General features: G+C 37.1%; 1 protein-coding gene across 5 annotated transcripts in view; it reads left to right on the top strand.

Moving 5' to 3' along the window:
• The window catches only part of POT1 (protection of telomeres 1), a 60,711-nt gene that overhangs the window by 33,460 nt on the left and 10,732 nt on the right, over nt 1-16,519 (top strand). For all 5 annotated transcript variants that reach the window (XM_052667770.1, XM_052667766.1, XM_052667767.1 and 2 more), the window contains 5 exons: nt 2,477-2,632; nt 10,670-10,833; nt 11,486-11,574; nt 12,586-12,630; nt 13,045-13,201. In XM_052667770.1, coding sequence (XP_052523730.1) covers nt 2,477-2,632; nt 10,670-10,833; nt 11,486-11,574; nt 12,586-12,630; nt 13,045-13,201 — 611 coding nt within the window. The remainder of the gene's footprint in view (nt 1-2,476; nt 2,633-10,669; nt 10,834-11,485; nt 11,575-12,585; nt 12,631-13,044; nt 13,202-16,519) is intronic.

The following is a 16,519-nucleotide window of genomic DNA, read 5'->3' as shown; positions in this document are numbered from 1 at the left end:
GTGCATCAATTTGATGTTATTCTGAAACAGCTCTGTATTTATTTTCAGTTTTTTAAGTTGATTGTTAAACTGTAAGCATTGAAGATGTTTTTTGAAGACAAAGTTATAAAATGGAAAATAAAAATATTTAATGGTACTTCTGTATTAAGCTCACTGATACAATCTTTTTAGAAACAGCAAGTTGCATCGTTCTCTTAGTAAAGCAGGAAATACTCTTCTGTGTGCTGTACAGAAGCAAAACTTGAGTGTCACCCTGTATCACGTTGTGCAACTGTTACAAATATTTCCATTTAACTGTCTCTTACAAAATGGTTGTCAAATGGCATGTAGTAAAATTTCAGAACCTTCTAGCCTAATTCTCATTCATTAATGTGTGTTCAGCATTAAAAGGCCCTTTGCAAAGAGAAGCACAAGGACTTTCTTAAGTAAATATTACTTGTTTTCCCTTTTTTTCTGAGTTGTAAATTTTGAAGACTGTTTTGTCAACTACTTAAAACGAGGAGGTGAACTTCACAGGGTGCAGCTGTGTGGAGTCAGAATAGTGAAGTCTTAATGAAATCCACGAGCACTAGATCAGTTTTTCTCATACTGAATCCTCTGTCCTTTTTTTAGCACTTTAAAATATTAAGTACTTAAATTTGTATTAAAATGAACCAAACAAACTAAAAACTGATAGATTAACATAGATGTGCTGTTGCTAATTGCAAGCAGGCCAAAATTCTTTCCTTACATATAGAATGTTGGTAAAGCTGTAAGAGAAGCCTTTTTATAAATATTGTAGACAGAGGTCCGATTATTTTGTTGATTCATTAAACAAAAAATCAAAGCACAAGTTCAGTTTGGTTGATGATTACATATCATATATTATTAACTTTCTGTTCTTGGGTTTTTTAATAATGGTGTACATTTACTGTGTCATTGCAAGACACAGTTATTTTCATGGTTGATAATATAGTGAAGTATAATGACAGTTTTAAGCACTGAGCTCAAGTTAACTAGTGTGATTGCTTCAAACAGAACTATGATGAATTTTGGTGATTTCTGTGCATCACCCATAGCATAACCTTTAATATTACACTCAATAAATTATTCTGTGCGAGCGTGGCTCCTTAAGCTGATATGACATGAAGCTGTGTTGCTTGTCTTATGAAGGTAAGCTTAAATTGAAATGAAGCAGCAGTTAATTATTTCTGAAAAATTTAATTTCAAATCAGAGGAGTCTTCACGCTGGAAGTGCTGCTGTCATTTTTCCATTTCATAGGGTTTTATTAACTATTCTTCTATCTGTCAGTTTCCTATGTTATGTCATACAATCAGTATATTCTGTTGGAGGGCCTTAATGAGTCAGGAAAGCAGGGTTCATGGTGCCTCCCCTTTTTCAGCATTTTGCAACATGGTGATCACATATCATCACTAACTATTCCGTAATTCCTGTTTGTTCATGACTAGTAATGAAACTATTTGTTGTTTGTTATTCAGAGTTTGATTATTGTTGGTAAGATTGAAGGCATGAGGATAGCTGTTCATAACCATGGCACTAGCAGATACAGAAAAATTAGTAGAAAGCCTTGGCTCCTGTATTTTCATCTACAAGTAGAATGCATCTGATAAGCTCCCAAAGTAGCTGTGCTCTTACTTGTACAAGTTTAAAATAGTAAATAAATAAAATCACATAAAACACATAATTTTCCAAAGAACTTTCTTTTCTTGTAAAGAATGCTTATTGGCTTAGAAATTCTTCAAAATATGGCCTGACATCAGCCCCATTAGCTCCTCTTGCAAAGGACATTGTAAGCTTTGACCTGACAGGGCACATTCACATTATTTCAGTTTGTAAGATCCATCTTACAAGTGTGGAACTACCAATGTATCTCAAGCAAAGCCAGTTTGAAAAACAGTAGGAAACTAAGCATCTAATTTCATAACATATGCCTATAGCATTAAATCTGTATTTCTCTAGCTCAGTTCTGGAAAGGCTTGGCTAATTACAGGAAGGGGCAGCATCTCAATCAAAGGTGCTTTTAAATGTTTCATAACAGGCCTTTTTTTGTTTGTTTGTTTCAATCTGTGAGGGCATGTGCAAGCTCATTATGTGAGTCCTTCAGAATACCCTACACTCTTATTTGGGAACATTAATTTGATGTTATGGGTTATTTTAACTGTAAATAATTTCCCCTTTTATCTCTTGATTTGGCATGAGCATTTCAGCCATGAGTTGTTCTCCGTGCGCATGTACATTGTTCTGCTGCTTCCTAGATCTTTTCCTTTGTGTCCTTTGATTCATAGCAGTTAAACATTCAGAAAGGGATAGAAACCCTTTAAAAATTGACCTTTGGTGTCTTCACCCTTCCTTGTCCCTGTTTCCACCTCCCCTGAAGAGCATAACTCATTGGTATCTTATTTGCTGTTGCACCAGTATGTATGAATTCCTATGCATTAATATTTTGAGTATTGAAATAGTTGGTTTTGATTGCAGGTATGGGATGGCTCAAAATGCCCCTACCCAACATGGAAGGTACCTGTGGAAGCAAAAGAACTGGAGGGAGACAAAGTTCTTCTTCATCATCTGCGAAATCTAACAGTGGATGTTTTAGTCTATGACAACCACGTACAACTGGCAAAATCACTCAAGGTAATTGTACAATTCATTGTTTCCAGCTCTCAATTTGTGGTCTATTTTCTGTCTGGAACTTGCTTCAGAAAATGTATCTGTGCAGTTCGGTTCTTAATTAGTCTCAAATGTGGCTCTTCATTGTTCAGTGTATTTCTTATACCTTTTATTTGAATACAGAACTCCTTCAACATGTGTAAAACAGCCTCATTACCCTAAATTGCCATGAAAGAAATTCTTCCAATTAAGCAGTTCTCTCCAGACATTGTAATATCATACATACTCTGTACGTAGTGCATTCTGAAAATGTATTCTGTGCTGCAGAATTATTTTTAAATGATATAAACAAGGATTGGATTTATTATTCCACTTAAGGCCTGTAATTCTGAATAAAAGATTTTATCTGTTCTGTAAACTTCTGCAACTTTCAGTGCTGTCTTCATTTAGTGGGTCAGTAATGTTGATTTTGCTCAGTTAGAGAAAGCAACAATGTAATTAAGCACTTGATCTTCAGCAATACTGCCATCTTGCTTCTAAATGCAGCAAATTAGCCAAAAGTACGTCTTCAATCTTATGGGTTGTCTTCTGTACTCAAGCATAGTTTTTAAGGTAGTGTTTGACACAAAACAAAGGTACATGGTAGACATTTCTTAGGCCAGAGTCTAAGAATGCTCATAGTGGGAGGTTGAAGGTTGATCCTTAAGGCCCTTTCCAACCTAAACCATTCTATGAAAATGAAGAAGGAAAATATTTACTGTTAGGAATTTTAATTAATATTTAATGAATATATTCAGTATATTTAGGAATTCCTGTTGATTACGTGCAAATTGTGAGTTTTTCATTAATTCTCTCTTGTGCTTTTTTTCAATCTTACTTGTTCTTTCTTAACTGTGAAGTATCTGTGCTTTTGTTGGACACTGCATAGTGCAGAGCTGAAGCTCTGATGTGAAACTGTTCAGGAACCTGACGACCTACTGAGTGGCACAGGCTGTTTTTCTCTACAGAAACACAGGAAGTGTTACTTTCACTCATGTAAACTGTAGAAGTGTTAAGATATTCGTGTTTTGTGGGGGTTTTTGTTTGTTCGTTTCCACTTTTTAGTGGATTATCCTAGTAGAGTTATTGAAGAAAAAAAAATAATAATACCCTTATAATTAAACTTCAGAAAGATTTGCTGAGTTCAGATTACAATTTACACAATTTTATTTTATGGAAAAATCTAAATTGCTGAAGTGGCTTATAAAATTTAATATAATAAAAGGTATATTTTTAAATACTTGCGAAAATCATATAGTGTTATAAGAAAGTGTAGCTAAAGTACTCTTCTTTTACCCATATAGTATTTTATTTCAAAGTTTTGTTATACAAAGATTTTTAGAAAATCATTTTGGTGTACTATTGAACTGGTGGGAATTTACTTCATCTATGTCCACCTTCTGAGTGTGAGCACAAGAATAATGTGGACCGAAACTGCGTACTGATTTTTTGCCAGTTTATTATTTCAGAAACAATAAAAGTGCTCAATTTTTGAGCCATCTCTTCTGCATCTGAATGTAATGTAGAATTGCCTTTTTATTGGATGTCATTGAGGAGCTGCTAGGCTACACTCCCATGTTGTACCATTTGCAATGACAGTTGCACTTCTGAAATGAAGTTTTATGTAGGAACAGTACACTTTATGCAGTTTTTCAGTCTGCAGAAGGGCAGAAAAAAACACAATAAATCTGAATTATTTGTTCTTACATTAAAATTGTATCTGTAGGTTACATGCTCAGACAAGAACGTTGTAAATAACCAATGCACAGTGTAGAGAAACTGGCTTATATATTATAGTCAGTTGATAGTAAATCCTAGAGCACAGTGTCAGAAAGCAATCATTTGTTAAAGTCTCTTTTAAGGTATGCTGCAGTTGATACTGTACGTGGACTTTTTGTCACCTGTTACTGCCCTCCCTTCATGTAATAAAAGTTGTGACTTTTCAGCATTTTCTGCCTTAGCAAAACACAAACAAAATTTTCAGAAGTGTTATCTCTCTGAATAGATTATTTCCGGGGACAGAAAGACATAAACAGAGCTACAGCTAAGCAGAGATAATGGTGTTCACTGCTTTTTCTTGAATTTCCCTCTCCTGTGCACCCTGAGTTCTTGAGGCTTTCCCATTTTTCAAGGAACCCCAGCCTGCAGCTAGCTCTGCAAAGTACCCTTTCTCCCTATAGGTCTTACTTTGTTATCCTTCTGTCTTTTATTCCTGTGTTTCTAGAGGTTCTTAGGATTCGTGCAGACTTCACTATACTACTCAAAAATTAGATCGATGACACGCATTTCTCCATTGGTGGTATTTTGCTAAGTATTAGATACATGATTTAGTGGGTGTCAACCCTGCCCATGATATGGGGATTGGAGCCAGATGACCTTTAAGGACCATTTCATCCAGAAATTTCACAGTCTTTTTCATGGATTTAAATTTGTGGTATTCCTTTCCTTGGATGTGAAGGACCGCATCCCATTACAGTGTATGTGCTTCCTGTCACATGCAGGTAGTGCACAATTAGTGAAATTGAACTGCTGATAGGATAAAATGATCACAAAAAAATCACCTTGAATATCTGCCATAAAATATTTGGATTCTGTGATCTAAAAATCACAGAATCACAGAATGGCCAGAGTTTGAAGGGACCTCAAGGATCATGGATCTCCAACCCCCCTGCCACATGCAGGGCCACCAACCTCCCATTCAATACCAGACCAGGCTGCCCAGGGCCCCATCCAACCTGGCCTTGAACACCTCCAAGGACGGGGCATCCACAACCTCTCTGGGCAGCCTGTTCCAGCACCTCACTACTCTCTGGGTAAAGAAATTCCCCCGACAGCCAACCTAAATCTCCCCTCCCTCAACTTAAAAACATTTCCCCTTGTCCTGCTGTTATCAACCCTTTCAAAGAGTTGACTCTCCTGTTTTTAGGCTCCCTTTAGGTATTGAAAGGCTGCAGTGAGGTCACCCCGTAGCCTTCTTTTCTCCAGGCTGAACAAGCCCAGCTCCTTCAGCCTGTCTTCATAAGGGAGGTGCTCCAGTCCCCTGATCATGTTCATGGTCCTTCTCTGGACCTTCTCCAAGAGCTCCCTGTCTTTCTTGTACTTTGGGCTCCAGACCTGGATGCAGTACTCCAGATAGGGCCTCACAAGAGCAGAGTAGAGGGGGACAATCACCTCCCTGTCGCTGCTGGCTACCCCTCTTCTGATGGAACACAGGCTACCATTTGCCTTCTTGCACACTGCTGGCTCATGTTAATTTTTTCATCTATCAAGACCCTCAGGTCCCTTTCTGCAGGACTGCTCTCAAGAACTGCTCCTTCCAGTCTGTATGGATGCCTGGGATTCCTCCGGCCCAAGTGCAAAACTCTGCACTTTGCCGTGTTGAACCTCATCATGTTCACCTGGGCCCTGTCGAGGTCCCTCTGAATGGCATCCCTTCTTTCCACCATGTCAACCACATCACTCTGCTTGGTGTCATCAGCAAACTTGCTGAGGGTGCACATTGATGTCACCGATAAAGACATTAAAGAGCACTGGTTCGAAGACAGACCACTGGGGGACAGCCTTCACCTGGTCATAGAGCCACTGATGACCACCCTCTGTCTACAGCCTTTCAACCAGTTTCTTATCCATCGAGTGGTCCACCCATCAAATCCACTTGCCTCTGATTTGGAGATGAGGATGTGGTGGGGGACCATGTCAGAGGCCTTGCTCAAGTCCAGATAAATGACATTGGTCGCCTTTCCCTTGTCCACCAATGCCGTCACTCCATCACAGAAGGCCATCAGATTGGTCAGGCATGATCTTCCTCTGATGAAGCCATGCTGGCTGTCTCGGATCACACGTTCATTCCTCATGTGATCAAGCATGTCATCCAGAATGATCTGTTCCATGATCTTCCCAGGCACAGGGGTGAGACTCACCAGTCTATAGTTCCCGGCATCCTCCTTGCTCCCTGTCTTGTAAATGGGAGTGATGTGACCCTTCCTCCAGTCATCCAGGACCTCACCTGACAGCCAAATCAGTACAGATGAATTTAAGTGATTCCTGTGCATAAAGACAAGCTCTAGACAGACACTGGTGACAAAACATCAACATTTAGCTGCTGTGACAAATCACTTTCCAAAATTCACCAGTGCTAAATGTAAATGCAACCCTTTGTTTTGAAGAAATTGCGAGAATTTGCTTTGCTAAAAAATATTTTTAACTTGAATAGTTACAGGGAACTGTGTACGGGACTTGTTTTTTAGTTTTCTTTAGCTTTGATACCTATTTTTAAGAGTAGTCATGTTTGAATTGTCCTGCAAGTAGGATATCATTACTGCTATATTTTATGATACTGCCAGATTTTTTTCTTACTGTTTTAATTTTATTTGAAATAAATTTTCTCTGCAGTAGGCAGGTAGTTTGTAAATAGAATTGCTGTCGGGTCAAATAATTACGGTACTTTTGTACTAGATTTTAGTGATGACTCTGTAAATCATGGATTTTGCTTTAATTTAGGTTATAATTTGTCTCAGACAAGTATACAGTGTATACTGTGATCTGCAGGCATTCAGTGAACACAAATGCAGTAATATTTTAGCTGTAATACGCTCGGTAGTTACTCGCTGCTACTAAGAGTAAGCAATGCTGCCCCCCCAAGGAATTTATGGAAAACGCAGGCCTGTCTTGCACAGTCAGATCTGTTACTTTGTGTTTGCATTTATGCCTTCCTGACTTTTTTCAGTATTTGACAGTGCTGATTATAATGCATCTTTGTAATACAGTTGTGAGTGATATTAAAACATAAAATAACAATAATGCCTTCAAAAGAGATTTAATAAAATGTGGATGGAAAAAAGTAATATTTCTGTGGTGATCACGCATCTTGGGAAGTTAGTTGTTGTGTTGAAACATTGCTTTTTGCGTTAATTTCAGCATGCAGTTTGAGAAGGCAAACCCAGCATTTTATGTTTTTGATTTCTTGGCTCTCTTCCACTACAAGTAAAGTTTTAAGTTTGTGCATGTAATTAAACATTAAATACTTAGTTTTTTCATAAGGTGCTTCTGAAACAAAAAGATCTTCAATTATAGCAGCCTTTTTTCCGATGACTTCTACACAGGTCACTGCAAAAGTAATATCTGCTTTTTATTTCCATGGAAACTACGGCAGATACAGGGAGCACAACAGCACTGTTTTGATAGAGCAAGTACTCAGCTACAAAACACTATTTTTCAATGTAGCCACTGCCAGTAGCTGTGCATTTTTCACCAGCAGTGAACAGGAGCCTGTGTGCCACGCTCATAAAAATCTTCACCAGCAGAGGTGACCCACCGTCACTGTTGCCACTGCTGAAAGAAGCCATCCACCCCTCATTGTGCTCACATCCACTGTTTGGTCTCCATAAGTATTCAGCAAGTGTCAATGTCAGTGGGTGCAGTTTTTTTCCATATGGAGGAATTCAGTGACACACCTTTGCTTCATATGCACTGCCATGTCAGACACCATTTGTTATACTGTCCCTCTGCTGCCATCTGTCATATGGCAACAACATGTATCTGAATATTGTCAGGAAGGTTTGTCCTCTACCGCCATTCCACCAAGATCTACCTCTGACATAGTGAGCCAGTGTAGTAAAACAGGAGGCATTATTATTGGAGTAGCCCTTAAATTGCTTTCTGAAAGAAAAAAAGTTTGACATAGGGTTATTTTATAAGTAGAACTTAGCTAGGAACTAAGGCTCTTTATCCAAAAGCATTTATCATAGTCATTGGTTTAGTTTTATGTTGTCTGTTCCTTTGATTTTTGTTTATGCAATGTCCAATCAGTCTCTTAAACACCATCTAAACGTTGAAACCTTCCTACTGATATCAGCAGGCCTTGCATGCTTGTTTGTTTCTGTTGGAGATGAGCAATAATAAGGAAAGGAGGGTTTGAAAAATGCAGGGGATTTTTCTGGCATATTGCCATAGATGTGTACATTACTGTGTTGATACTGTAAGGAGTGTTTCTGTTTCAGGATGAATTAAAATGATGTAATGATATTCAGTTGCGTGACTGAGTCATAGTCAAAAGCCCTTTTGTTATAACAAGCATAATGCTAGATATGGGTTCAGTTACTGCAAAATGGCTGCAATTCAGCTGTGGCTTCAATTGCATGCCAAGTCCACTGCTTCTCTGCAGAATGTTTATGTGTTTAAGTTTCTTGAGTGAGCTTATGGAGATCTACACATCTACTCTAATTTGGGGAGGAGAACTGAAAAGTGGATTATTTCACGTGGAGGTTAAGACAGGAAGAACAAAATAAGCTAGATGTGGTGCTTTTTAAGCATATATTTAAAGGAAACATTTGATAAAAGGTCAATGATGTGATGCTTTATAGTGTGACTGTAAGATTTTTTTTGCCCGTTGAGTGGGAGATGACATGCATACCTCCTTTCTAACCTGTTTCTGGAACACTGATGCTACCAGTCTGTCACCAGTATTAAAGTGGTTGTGGAATATACAAAGAATGAGTTGCGTGAAATGAGCGTGATGCTTTGAATGAACAAAATGAGCAGCTCCTTACTAGTGCACATCAATTAAAACTCCATGCTAAAAGCCAAGTGCATTTTTTATGTCCCAGGTGCCTGAATTTCAAAGTATGCTACCTTTTTCATATGTAATTATTGTTTAAACAAGCAGTTTGATACCAACATTATATAGTCGTAGGCTGTTCTGTCATACAGAGGAGGATTCAAGAATCAATATGCTGCTCTGTCTGATTTTATCCATATGTATGTCTACATGTAATCTGTAAGACCTAGCCAGTTCAGTCTAATAAGCACACTTCTTCACTTTCTGCAGATTAAAGTTACTCTGTCACTGGCTGTTAGTGTATCTAAAGTGAGAGCTGAAGCTGAAATGAGACTTAACAGACTGGCTGCTGTAATATTAATGCTAATGGAAGTCAATTTAAAATAATTTATCATTTATATAGTGCTATTTAAAAGATACTTAAAGCAAAAGTAAATCCAGGTTATTGAATATAACTTGCCATCTATCAGCTGAATCTTTGATTATGGTTTAAAAAAGTTATTTAGGTGCTAGTAAATTTGTTTCAAAGGCCTTTGTACCCCATCAAGGGTAAATTAACAATGTCATTCAGTTTCTCGATTACCTACCTCTAGAACATTGGTTTGGGGATTTTTGGAGGGGGGATGGTGGTGAAAGAGATAAAGGGAGTGAAATTTAGAAGTAAAAGCATAGTTGCAAAGTTATGTTCAGTGATCACCACTCCTTAATTTCTTTCTGAATAGGTATTTGTGTAAGGTAGCTGAAAGTCCCTTTGTGTAACTTGACACAACTTTTAGAGAAAATACAGAATGACTAAGCAAAACAGGAAGTGTGTGCTCTACGTCCCTGAGCAGTAAAGCTGAGAAAGTTTGGGATAGTGGCAGAATCACTGAGTTTCTAACACACATCCTTTTTTTCTGACACTGAAAATTGTTACCTGTAGCATGAAAGTGAGAGATGGTTGATAAATGTATATAACTGGATGTGTATGTTTACCTAAACAGTATGCCATGCATGATGATGGACATGAGGTGAATTGCTGAGTGTTCATCATACCTGGGAAGATTACAGCACATCAGTCGCTTGAAGGCTGAACAGTGAATATGGAAGACAAATTATGCCCTTAGAAATGGAATACATTGGCTTCCTTGGTCTGTCTTCCTGTTTGAGAATCAGATTTTGTAAGAACACTGGTTCTGAATGGAGCCTTTGCTGCTGTTCACATTGTCTGAGAGAGCAAACTACACAGGTCAGCCTGAGAGCTTCTGGACTCTCTGTGTTTGAAAATATTCAAAGTACAACTGGATAAGGCCTCAAGTGACCTGCTTGAGTTAACTCTGCTTTGAGCAATGAGTTTGGTCCAAACAACATCCAGAAATCCCTATCAACCTCAGCTATTCTGTGATTCTGTAAAAACAGAGAGAGCTTTATGAATTTTCAGATTAAGTAGCTAACTTTGTGTTATAAATCTTTGTTTTCTCTTTAAGATCGGAAGTTTTCTGAGAATTTACAGTATTCATACAAAACAGGCAAGTGCTAAAAATGAAGATATATCATCGCATATAGAATTTCATCTTCATGGTGGCACTTGCTATGGTCGAGGAATAGGAATCTTACCAGAAAATAACCCAGATGTTGAGGAACTGAAAACGTAAGTGCTGTACATTTTTTCCTACATGATTCTGGACAACAGTTATAACTATGCAGTTCGGAATTGTAAATGGATGTAAGAAACTGGGAACTCTGGAACAGAATATGACTTTAGCAGTGTTAAGATGAAGAATAGATATTTGGGAGGGTAAGTAAGTGAAGGCTAATTTTTCAAATGGAAAATTAAGATTTTGTCTTATAGTGCTATAATGATAAATCCAGGGCACAATAATACACTGTTTCATAGTGACATAATTTTTAGAAGATGGTGATCCAAATTATATCACTGATATTTTGAGCATGTGCATATACGTGCTTTATTGAGCTGAATGTGTACATGAAGAAAAGGTAAGTAACTGACATCTCTGTTTATTTACTGGAATTCTGTTTCCAGTAGTACGGATTTCTTTTGCAGTGTATTGTGTTTGAAATTCCAGCAGTGCTTTGGAAAGGAGGCTGTTGCCTGCATCATTAATATACATTCTTCCTGCAGCTTCTGATTCAGTTGAGTTTTTTGTCTCTGTTGAAGAATTTGTCTGGGCATTTTACCTGTGTGTTGATAAATCATGGGATTCATTTATGTGTAATTTATACGTCTACCTGTGTGTGAAAGTCTCATAAGACTATGAAAATGTGTTGCCCTTTATTTTTAGGTTCTTAGAATGTGTGGAACTGATAGACAGTCAGAATATGGAAAGCATGTCTTCATTGGAATTAGGTGACGCTTTTGACATTGAAACAGGTAAAAGCAATTAAAAACTCACTCTTTTTTCTTTGATATGTATATATAAGAATAGTATGGTCAAGGTACATATGGTCCAAATAAGTGTGTGATTGTTACTTTGACAAAACTTTAGGGAATTCTTTTGGATTATTAAACTGAACGTTGACATAACTGTATCCATCTCGCAGCAGAAGCATTTCACATATAACAAGAAATACTTTCCTGCGAGGAAGTGAATGAATTATTAAACACAAACAGTGTCCTTAAATGTACTCTATAAAGGTCATAAAGTGGAGTGTCATAACTTCCTTACTCTAAAGGAGGATTCCTCAAAAACACATGCTGAAAGCACCACTAAGCTGCTAGCAACTGAGAATCCTTTCTAAAGCCATTGGATGGAAAAGTTGTGATAGGGGCAGAGTTTCAAGGTGCAACACAATGGAATAGTAATAGCACAGGGACAGTTCTCCAGATTCAGTCTTACTTTTTAAATGATATTTTAATCTTAAAAATAAACATTAGTTAAACCCTAGAGCTAGAATATAGTCTATGCCTTTGTTGCTGGCTTTTAAAATCCTACATTACTTAGCCATCAATAAAATATTTAGAGATTTTTGCATAGATTTGCTGCTCCATGCATGTGTCATAGAGGCTGTTCAAAGAAGGGACTAGGCAATCTGTCTTTTTTTTTTTTTTTTTTTGAGTAATATCTATATTTTTGTCCAGAAAGATTGCAGAAGTATGATTACTATTAGCAGCTATTCGCTGTATACAGTCTGAAAATTTTTATTTTCATGGGTGTTGCTATTTAATATATGCACTAACTTCTCCACAAGCATAATAGCTCTTGACATCTAATATTTGTCTCTTGCATGCTTTCCTATAATGTATTATTTCCATATGTTATTAGGATTTCCATTCTCCCTTGCTCAGCTTTTTGTTTTGTGTGTGCACCTGTCTGTTTATCTGGTTTTGTGAGTCTACGTGATAAAGATGTAAAGAAGGAAAATAATTCCTTCTTGATTTCAGATCTTGAATCGCCGTTACAGAGATGTCAGCAATTATCTGCTACAGGTAGGAAACGTTTTGTTGTCAAAGTAAACTTTATTCTCACTAGAAAAAAAAAAAAAATTGTTGAAGTAATTTCCATTACTTACTACAGTAAGAACAGTTATAAGATTGGAATCTTATAGGTTTATGAATTGTTTTGATTTATAAAGGAATAAAGCATATTTATATATTTTGTTTACATTTGGTTCTTTCTATGCGTTGAATTTCTACACCGTGAAGTACGCCATGATCCCACAGCTTGTTATGATTTTACTTAACGGCTGAAGTAGCATGTTGTATTAATAAAACTGAGGCTGCAGCTGAGGAAAAAAAAAGCAGGGAATTAAGGCAAAATGCTTATCCATGCTGATGATTCCTCATGTTCCAAATGTTATGTTATTTAATAGGTACGTATGGTTTTTTTTTGTTATTTCTCAGTATTGACAGATCATCAGGATATGAGTAACACGATGTTGAAAACTGTTCTGAACAGCAGAGCTCCTCAACAGTATCGAATTAAAGCAAAGCTGAGATCTTTTAAACCCCAGAAGCTTTATCAGTCTGTTAAACTTCATTGTTCCAAATGCAATACTTTGTAAGTGTCCTAGGTAATAAAAGTAATTTAGAAATTGTTGTATATGTTTTAGGTTGTCTGTATTTTCAGTGTATTTTCATTTTCTTTTTGTGTAAAACAAGCTGCATTTAAATGTAATTCATTTCAAGCAGAGATTTGAAACTTACTGGTAATAAGAAAATTTGAAATCATCAGGTGATGTGCATTTGCAGAATCCTTTGAGTGCTTTCAAAACAACTTTTCTTAATTTTCAGATTTGACAGTGAAGTTTTTTCTGTACTAACACTGCATTAAGTACTTGTTTCTGTCGTGCAGTTTTAAAATAGGATATGCAAAAAGATGTGATAGTCTCCAAATTATGGTCTGCATTAATTAATAAAATATGTTTGACTAAAGTGAATCTTCCAGAGAAGATATCCTGATCCAGAAATATAAGAGCAGTACCATTCACTTTAGTTTTTTGGTCTTTTTTCTAACTTGAATCAGTTTACTTACCCATTTTATCAGGTGATGTGGTTTCTCATTATGACAAATAATGCTTTTGTAAATAATCTTACCTAGAAGTTTCTGCTAATAATGAGGGAAAGTTTGGTTGACATAGCCCAATTTTGATTAAAATATTGAATAATATACTTTGTAGAGCTATTCTTGATCATCTGAATCCTGAATCACTTTTTTGCCTGGCTTAGCCTTGCATAAGCTCTAAGAAAGCAGTTTTATAGCTACTGGTGTTAATAATTTTCTTGTGATAGCGTTTTAGCATCTCCTGTCCATTTGAAATTTTTTGTATAATTGAGTTTTATTAGATGCACATTGCTGAGACAACAAAATGCTCCTGCTAGCCTTCTCGTGGTGCTCTAGGTGCAAAGTGACATCTGCTGCTTTAACTATTTCTCCTTGTCAGATCTTACTGCATTATCTTGGTTGCTAATGTGAAAAGTGCTTAATTGTCTTCACAGTACACAAGTACCTGATCTTTATTGCCAAGTATTAATGGAAAATAATTACTGTCTCTGCCATTTCTGTCACTTTTTTGGATATAATTGCTAACTCTGTATAAGCCTATAAAATTGACAGGAATTTGTTTGTTCCTTGTTGACTATGTACTTATCTTACAGTTTTCCTTGACTTTTTATGTATTCTTTACTTGTCACATTCTTATTTGAAGTTTCACTTCTACAAATTAGTGCCTTCTCTTTACCACAGAATGAGGACAGATTTTAAACCAGAAAGTTTTGCAAGACTTCAGTTAGCATATTTCTTATTCAGACTACCATCCTGCTGCAATAATTGGACTACTTGCAATTATATTCTAGCAATTTGATTTCTCTTTTCTCAACTATATGCATGAGGTAAAAATACTCAAGAATATGTAAGTTAACAGACCAGGGAAGAAAATACGATTTGAGCTCCTCTCTCCTTCCTCTTATATATTGTACTAAGGTGAAGAAGTTCTTTGTCTGTTTTTGCATACTTAGCATATTAAGCAGCAACTTGACTGAACAAAATTCAGTGAGAGTTTGAACCTTTAACATTTTATGCAGTGAGGTGCATACAACTCTGCATAAAGTCTTTCAGAGACGTGTATTTTTGTTTTTCAGACTTCTGCTGAAGTTTTCCTTCTAAATTCCAAAATGTTCACAGAATCACAGAATATTGAAACGGGAAAGGATTTCTTGAAGTCATCTGGTCCAAGCCCACTGGAGCTTGAAGCCACACAGATTATGTGCATGTGGCTTTTGAGCATATCCAAGGAAGGATATTCCACAATCTTTCTAGGCAGCCTGTTCAATTTCTCAGTTACCTGCACAGTAAAGTGTTTCCTGATGTTCAGACAGAATCTCCTGTGTTTTAGTTCATGCTCATCACTTTGTCCTGGTGGGCACAACTGAAAAGAGCCTGATTCTGTCCTCTTCAACTTTTTGAGTATTCATATATGTTGATGAGATGTCCCATTAACCTTCTCCAGGATAAACATCTCCAGCTCTCTTCAGTCCTTCCTTACAGGAGAAATACTTCAGTCCCTTTTTTTTTTGTTTGTTTTGTTTGTTTTTTTGTTTTTTTGTTTTTTTTTTGTTTTCCCTTTCTTGGGTTTTCTTCAGTATCTCCACGTCTCTCCTGTACTGGGGAACTGAGAAGTGGACAGAGTACTCCAGGTGTGACTTCATCAGTGCAGAGTAGAGGGGAAGGATCACATCCCTCAACCTGCAAGTGATAATTTACAAAGCAGTACACCAGCAGCATTCTTTGTGGCAAGGGCACACTGCTGACTCATGTTTAAGCCAGGACCCCCAGGTTCTTTTCTGCAGAGCTGCTTTCCAGCTGGCTGGACCCCAGAATGTATCGTGTATGGAGTTATTTTCTGAGAAAGTGCAGCACTTCTTGAATTTCACAAGGTTCCTCTTAGTCAATTTTTCCAGCCTGTTAAGGTCCTTTTGGATGGCAGCACAACTCTGATATATCTGCCACTCTTCTGAGTCATCAGCAAATTTGCTAGGGGTGCACTCTACCCCATCATCCAGATCATTAATGAAGATGTGAACAGGACTGTGTTCCATATTGACCCCTGGCATACTTTGCCAATTTCTAGCCTCTAGATAGATTTTGTACCCTTTGCACCACTGATCGCCATTCTCTGGGCCTAGCTGTTCAGCCAGTTCTCAATAACCTTGCTGTCTGCCCATCCAGCCCATTCATCAGTGACTTGTTTGTGAGGATCTTTATGAGTGATAGTATTAAAAGCCTTACTGAAGTCCAGGTGGCCAATACCTGCTGTTTTCCCTTCATCTACTAGACTGATCATTTCATTGTAGTAGCTTATCATGTTGATGAAGCACGACTTCTCCTTGGTAAATCTGTTCTGACTACTTCTAATGATTTTGTTGTCCTTCACATGCCTGGAAATGGTTTCCAGATTTAGCTGCTGAGTCACCTTACCAGAGACTGAGGTGAGATTGATGACCGTTTAGTTCAATGAGTCCTTCTTGCCTTTTTTTTTTTTAGCTAGGAGTAGCATTTGCTTTCCTCTGATACTGGTAAAAATTGAACTAGTTACCTTTGTATATCTGCACTAAAGAGATTATGACTCTTGTGTATCATTTAATTCAAAAAATAATTCCATTCCTGCCTATGCAGGAAATCTACAGACCATAGAAACGAGGGGAGTTCAGTGGGTGTATCAGGGGTAATGACCTATTATATTAGGTCCATTGTTTTCTCATTTAGAGTAGTAATCCAGAAACACACATCGAAAGAGTTCATGTGAACAGCACTGTTTTCATGTAATAAAAGTTAAATAAAAGTTAAAAAGACTTTTTGTATGGTAGTTTTGCAGTTATA

Source organism: Tympanuchus pallidicinctus, unplaced genomic scaffold (genome assembly GCF_026119805.1).
Source record: "Tympanuchus pallidicinctus isolate F22 unplaced genomic scaffold, pur_lepc_1.0 scaffold8, whole genome shotgun sequence".
Taxonomy (NCBI): Eukaryota; Metazoa; Chordata; class Aves; order Galliformes; family Phasianidae; genus Tympanuchus; species Tympanuchus pallidicinctus.
This window is presented reverse-complemented; position numbering and strand designations above follow the sequence as displayed.